This window comes from Poeciliopsis prolifica, unplaced genomic scaffold (genome assembly GCF_027474105.1).
Source record: "Poeciliopsis prolifica strain line A6 unplaced genomic scaffold, Auburn_PproV2 SCAFFOLD082, whole genome shotgun sequence".
Taxonomy (NCBI): Eukaryota; Metazoa; Chordata; class Actinopteri; order Cyprinodontiformes; family Poeciliidae; genus Poeciliopsis; species Poeciliopsis prolifica.
In genome coordinates, this window is record NW_026562457.1 from 826,737 (window position 1) to 834,020 (window position 7,284).

Genomic DNA, 7,284 nt, shown 5'->3' on the forward strand with positions numbered 1-7,284 from the left:
TATATGTTAAACATTTATTACTAAAATGCCATTGAATTGTTTTTATTTAAAGAATGAAGTTGAAAATAAACATAGTAAAACAGATCTGAAAAAAGTAAGGTATATAAATAAAATAAATGTTAATGGAGGAAATATTTAAAATTAAATGTTTCCGCATTAATTAAAAATGCAATAAATTAAACAAACACAGCATGTAAAATAAACAATACAAATTATTTATATACAGAAAATAAATAAGAAATAAAAAAATAAAATATAAATGAAGTAAATATTTAAAATCAGATGTTTTTAAAATATGATAAATTAAACAAACACATGTAAAAATGGTTTATTAAGTAAGAGTATTTGCATAATTTATGGCACCAGAACAATGTGTAGTTTCGGTTGCAGGAGTTTTTACTCCCCTCTACTGGACGGAACTGAACACTGCATGTCCTTATATGGTCACCCAGCGACATCCAGAGGGCCCCGCCTTCTCCCGCTGGCTGTGGCCGGGGGAAGCTTGAGGGAATCGGGATGCAGTCAGCCCAAAGTGTCGGTCGGACACCAGAACTGGGACTGAACGGTCCACCTCGGAGATTATGATCGGAACCTCGGGCTTCAGGTGAACCGGGCCGACATGGACTAAGCGGAGCGGGGAGCGAGTCCCGGTCCAGTCCAGGGTGAGTGTCCGGAGGCTTTGGTGCAACTTTCAGAGGAGGAAACTTGTTAGCTGCGCTGCTAACTCCGCGCAGCAGCTAAACTGGTCCGGAACTAGTCCGGAACCAGTAAACTGGTTCGAAACCAGTCCGGAACCGGTCCGAAACTAGTCCGGGACCAGTAAACCGGTCCGAAACTGGTCCGCAACCAGTCCGAAACTGGTCCGGGACCAGTCCGAAACCGGTCCGGGACCAGTCCGAAACCGGTCCGGGACCAGTCCGAAACCGGTCCGGGACCAGTCCGAAACCGGTCCGGGACCAGTCCGAAACCGGTCCGGGACCAGTCCGGAACTGGAGTGGCTTCTCCGGGTCGGGGGGATGTCCTGCTCCAAGTGGAGGAGTTCCAGGATCTCTGGGTTCAGAAGGGATCAGGAGATCGACAGGCGGATTGGAGCGTCTGCAGTGAACTGGACCGGTCCGTCATGGTGAAGAGAGCTGAGCCAGAAAGTGAAGCTCTCGATTTATGGTCGATCTACGTTCCCACCCTCATCTATGGTCAAGAGCTTCGGGTCACGACCGAAAGAACGAGATCTGGGATACAAGCGGCCGAAATGGGTTTCCTCCGTAGGGAGCTGGGCTCTTCCTTAGAGAGAAGCTCAGACATCCTGGAGGGATCAGACTAGAGCTGCTGCTCCTCCACATGGAGAGAGCCAGTTGAGGCTCAGCATCTGGTCAGGATGGAGGCTTCCTGTCAGGAGTTCAGGTCCCACCGGGAGGAGAGGAAGACCAGGAGACGCTGGAGGGACGATGTCTCCCTGCTGGCCTGGAACGCCGTGGGATTCCCCCGGAGGAGCTGGAAGAAGAGGCTGGGAGAGGGAAGCCTGGGCCTCCAGTCTGAAGCTGCTGACCCCGCGACCCGACCCGGATAAACGGCAGACGATGGATGGATGTTTAAAAATAGAGAAAATCTCTTTATTCTTTTATGACAGACTAAATAACACGGATTATTAGTTTTTGACTGTAACTTTACAAATGGCGACTTTCAAACTTATCTCATGTTTTATTAATAATCTCTGATTTCTGATGTCTTATGCTCAGTTTTGTGAGCTTTAAATCATCTGTTGAAGCAGAAAGTCTGGAGACATTTTTCTGTCTTCAGGTGAGAACAGCACTGAAAGCTAACAGGAAGGCCGGCGATTCTTCATCTCACCGGAGCTCTCCTTCCTTCGAACATGTTTTTTTTCATTTGTTTATAAACTCAAATTTAAACAGTTTTAAAATAAATCCTTAATATTTAGTTAGCAAACTAAACCTTTAGCTCCAAGCTAAGTATTTCATTAGCGTGCTGAAGGTCCCAACAGGACTGTGGATAATCTTGTCATTCTTGTATTCTGCAGATCCTGCAGGAGTTTTATTCCTTTGAAACTATTTACCGATCAGATTCAGAACCAGCAGGTCAGAGCTGAAGCAAACCAGGCTGAAGCTAAAGCTAAAGCTGAAGCTGAAGCTAAAGCTAAAGCTGAAGCTGAAGCTAAAGCTAAAGCTGAAGCTAAAGCTGAAGCTAGCATCATGTTTGGTTGAGTGGGTGGTCAGCAGTTTGCTCAGCTGTTTCAGTCCTGATCCGCTGCAGCCGTTGGGGAGGAAATGATCTGCAGGCCTTGCAGATCCTTGGCGGATCTCTGAATTATTAATCGGTGACATGGTTTCCATTCGGAGGAAACCTGGAACCTGAGCCGTTTCTCTGTGACCTTCAACCTGGAAATAAATGATCTGAACTCAGTTCAACCTCAGATAAACTGGTAAACATTGTTTTAGCAAAACCTCTTTATAAACTCAGGATGAAGATACTTGGTGTATTTAATGTTTTATGATTCATTTTATAGTTTTGTACATTTTTCTATTTCAAAGAATTTGGAGAAATTTTATCATATAAAGATGGAATTCAAACAGACGTAACGATTTCAAACGGAAAAAGTTTATGTAAATGTTCTGGGACCTGAAAGTCCATCAGTGACATTTAAGGTCAAAGGTCAGATCTGAGGTGTTGATGGGAACTGATGGATGAAACCTTTGGTTCCTGCAGGCGGCGTCATGGCGGCACGCTTTCTGGACCGCCTGAAGCGCTCTCTGTTCAAGACCGGCCCGGGCGCCGACCCGGACCGGGAGGACGGCGACCCGGAGAGCGAGGGGCGGGGCTTCAGCGAGGAGCAGTGGGAGGCGGAGCTGGAGGAAGAGGAGGAGTGCGTGACGGAGCGTCTCCGGGGAACGCTGTGCTTCGATGACGGAGAGCTCGGCGGCGAGGACGGCGGCGAGGCGATAGACAGCGACTCGGACTTCCTGGGCGAGTCGCTGGAGGACGGACTGAGCAGCACAGGTCGCCGACGCGTCGGGACGTTTTCTGAGAACCGACGGTCCTGGTGGGATTAGCCCGGTCAGGGCGTCATTTCCTGTTTGTTGTTTCTCACAGATGCCAGTCCGGTGGGCGTGTCCCCCATTGGCCCCGCCTCCTCCACCCTGCTGACCGGCAGCTCCAGGACGGCTGGCGGACCCTGCGCGGACTCGGCGGGTCGAGTCCCGGCCACGGCGTGAGACGGCCGGCAGACGGGCTGCTGTTCGAGGTGACGGACGCCAGCGTGGTTCAGGACGGCGCCGCCAAGTATGTGGTGAGTTCTTCCTCCGAGTGCCGACCCGATGACCTGACCCGATGACCCGACCAGATGACCCGACCCGATGACCCGACCGATGACCTGACCCGATGACCTGACCCGATGACCCGACCAGATGACCCGACCCGATGACCCGACCCGATGACCCGACCCGATGACCCGACCCGATGACCCGACCCGATGACCCGACCCAATGACCCGACCCGATACGTCACACAACGTATCACCAACCGACCCGACTGACCCGGTTCTGTCCCGCAGCTCTACGCCATCCATGTCATCCAGTCCGGCGGCAGCGACAAGATGCCCGCCGTCATCACCCGCCGCTACTCCGACTTCCAGCGGCTCCACGCCACTCTGAGGCGTAACTACGGCAACCAGATGGAGCGCGTCTCGTTTCCCCGTAAGGCGCCGCGTCGTCCTGCGACAGGAAGCGCTTTGGGTTTGAGCTCTGACGTCTCTACGTTGGCAGGAAAGAAGCTGCGCAGGAACTTCACGGCGGAAACCATCGCTAAGCGGAGCCGGGCATTCGAGCAGTACCTCTCTCACCTGTGTTCGCTGCCCGACCTGCGGGGGGCGCCGAGTGTGCGGCAGTTCTTCTACCTGAGCGACCTGCAGGCCGGCCAACTGCTCATCAGGTGAGAACGCCGCCTCAGACAAGAAGCTCCCATGATGCATCACTTCTTAGAACAACATGCTTCATCTGAGGAATTTATAAAAGAATAAAAACACACAATAAGAATACTGCATGCTGTCGCCATCTTTATCCTGCAATGCATCTTGGGTAGATGATGCATTCTAGATGCTACGAAGCTAGCACCGTCTAACCAGAACAGGAATTTCTACATATCAATTATCATTCAGGTGTCAACTCCTGCTAAAGGTGTTAGCTCCTGCTAAAGGTGTTAGCTCCTGCTAACGGTGTTAGCTCCTGCTAAAGGTGTCAGCTCCTGCTAACAGTGTTAGCTCCTGCTAATGGTGTCAGCTCCTGCTAATGGTGTTAGCTCCTGCTAAAGGTGTCAGCTCCTGCTAATGGTGTCAGCTCCTGCTAATGGTGTTAGCTCCTGCTAAAGGTGTCAGCTCCTGCTAATGGTGTCAGCTCCTGCTAATGGTGTTAGCTCCTGCTAAAGGTGTCAGCTCCTGCTAATGGTGTCAGCTCCTGCTAACGGTGTTAGCTCCTGCTAAAGGTGTTAACTCCTGCTAATGGTGTTAACTCCTGCTAATGGTGTTAGCTCGATTGGGCTATGTAAATGATTTATAGAATATTAATAAACTGGGTAAATAAAACCTGACGACCTCCGAAGATGAAAATATGACAACAGTTTTGTCATAAATGTGATTTCTTTAACAGTTTTAGGGAAATCCAGCATTTTGATGCTAACGTGTTGAGCTAGCAGTGGACTCCTTAAAGCTAACAGCAGCAGAGAACAACTCATGATGAACCTGTCGAAACTAAATCAGGATCTGGATCCTGGTTCTCCAGGTTTTTCCAGACTTTTCCAGGTTTTCCAGGGTAAGTTGATGTTTTCTTCTTGTTCAGAGCTGAACGTTTCCAGGAGGCTCTGGGTCCGCTGCTCAACGCCAAGAGACTCCAACACAAGCTGGGCTGGGCCAGTTACCATGACGATGAGACACAGGCCCCGCCCCCAGCCTCCTCCCATTGGTTCTTCACCCTGGTGGGGCTGGCTTGTTGTTTCCAGGAGGTGGAGCAGCTGGAGGAGGCTCTGGAGCACTGTGACCACGCCCTCTGCATGCTCCTGCCCCTCCCACTGCAGGACAAACCCTCCCCTTCCAGCTGGACGCAGCGCTGCAGTCGCTGGCGCTGCCGCTGCTGCAGGCGGTGATCCGTCTGTCGTGGCAAACAGGAAGAGACAAGCAGCGGTGGGAGGAGCATCTGCAGGAGCTGGAGGGGGCGGGGCCAGATGACCATGTGACCATCGGGGACTTCCTGGTCAAACACAAACTGCAGGAGAGCGATGGCGATGGCTGAGGTGGCGCGCAGCAGGAAGCAGAGAGTCCTGCTTCCTGCTGCGGGCATCAAGTAGAAAAAGCAATAAATGAGAAGAGTTTTTGGTTTTGGATGGAAATTAAATGTAATCTGAGCCGCCGCCCTGATTAGATCCAGGTTAGAGGTCGGCTTGACTGCTGCCGACAGAAGCAACGCCGCAGTTTCTCCTTCTCGGAAACGACCTGAAACCTCCTCAGAGTTTCACATCCGCTTTCAGCCAGACCACCTGACTGATCAGACTGAAAGCAGTTTAACAGCTGCAGGGCCTGCGGCGGCGCCCGCTGCAGCAGGGCCTGAGGCGGCGCCCGCTGCAGCAGGGCCTGAGGCGGCGCCCGCTGCAGCAGGGCCTGAGGCGGCGCCCGCTGCAGCAGGGCCTGAGGCGGCGCCCCCTGCAGGCACAGACCTGGCTGCAGTTGCCACGGAGACCCCGAGTGATGACGAGATGGTGGATAGATGTGAGCTTTGATTTGCATCAGCAGCTAATGTGACAATCTGACGGCTGATTAGTGAACAAAGGATTAAAGAAGGAACAAAGTTCACAGCATCATTCGTTGAATTTAAGTCCATGAATCATAACACAGCAGTATTATGACTCCATAAAGCTCCACATTTCAGTGGCACATTTTCAATCAAAAACTAGATCAGAAAAATACGGAAAATAGATGTAACTATAGTCACTGAAGCAATTATTTCTGTCTGCATGCAGTTCCAGGTTGGGGTCAGCAGAGGGCAGAGTTTCAGACTGACTGGAGACTTTAACCTGAACTTCCTGCTCTTTGGGACTTTGAATAAGTTCAGGTGAATTTTCCGTTAAGTTTCATCATTTTCAGTTTGATGTTTTTTCAGGTCATTTTCTACATGTCATTTCGATTCGTTACTGATAATCTAAAAAACCTCGAAGAAGGGAATTTATTGTCATTTCTTGTGTCCAGATTTATCACCAGTTTGCCTTTAATATTAGTTTCCGTTGTTTTTCTGTTAATTTGTGTTTCAGATGATTTTTCTGGTTTGTGGTTTGGAATGGCAGCAAAAAGCATTTTTGGTCAAAATGAAGTTTAAAAATAATAATTTTCTTTCAGAGGCTGAATATAAAGTAACAACAACATAACCTAGTGATGCAATTAATATTTTTCTGCTGGAAACGTCTGCTGGTTTCCACAGCAGGCAGCCTCCAGGGCGCGATAGAGAGTTTAGTTTCGTAGAAGCTTGTCTGGTTGGATTGAAATCAAACTGAACTTTTCGCCTGAAACCTAAAAACCAAACTCTTTTAAAGGAGGAACAAAGTTCATGTCTCTGTTTGTCAGGGAGCGTAAACACAGACGGACCTTCCTGTGGAGTTTGATTTAAAAGATTTATCCAAATATGTTTTTATGGAATAAAACTTTTAATTATTATTGTAATTGTTTTTTGTTATTTCTCTTTTTACTTTTTGTACAAAAACAAAAGTTTAAAGATTTCTATTCTGGCTCTAGGTCTGTGGCCGTGACTCGTTACACTCTATTAATCACATAGATTTTAATGTGTTAAAATTATTAATGCAATTTATTATTTAGTTTCCTTTTAACATAAATTATCCAGAGCTGTTTGTGTTGCAGCTAAAGCCATAAACCTGTTAGCTGCATCTGCTAACATGGATCAAGGATGAAGCTGCTTCTGAACCATGTGATTGGATGCTGGACAAGACTGTGGTTGTGTTTAAGTTGTGCTAAAAGGAGCTAAAGGCTAAAACAGCATCTCCATGCTAAACATGTAGCAGCTAATGCTAATGCCAGCACCTGCAGGTGTGTTGACCAGAGAAGCTCTGGACAGATGAACAGATAGAAAAACACTTTGCTGCAATCTGAGGGTTCATGAACCTGAAGGTCAGATTCAAAATATAAATGTATTTGTTGCATATAGATATCTATTTATTCAATAATTAGCAGCAAAAGGGTCTTTGGGTTGAAAATTTTCTTATTTTTTCAATAACTGA

At 48.4% G+C, this 7,284-nt stretch overlaps 1 protein-coding gene across 1 annotated transcript; it reads left to right on the forward strand.

The window, feature by feature from the left end:
* The first annotated feature begins 478 nt into the window (after positions 1-478).
* Positions 479-6,712, forward strand: LOC129352906 (sorting nexin-21-like). Its single transcript, XM_055022112.1, is given in 8 exon segments — positions 479-662; positions 2,722-3,012; positions 3,106-3,156; positions 3,159-3,301; positions 3,566-3,707; positions 3,777-3,942; positions 4,845-5,086; positions 5,089-6,712. Coding segments are annotated over 7 exon segments (1,233 nt in total). The 5' UTR covers positions 479-662; positions 2,722-2,729; the 3' UTR covers positions 5,295-6,712.
* Positions 6,713-7,284: the final 572 nt, after the last annotated feature.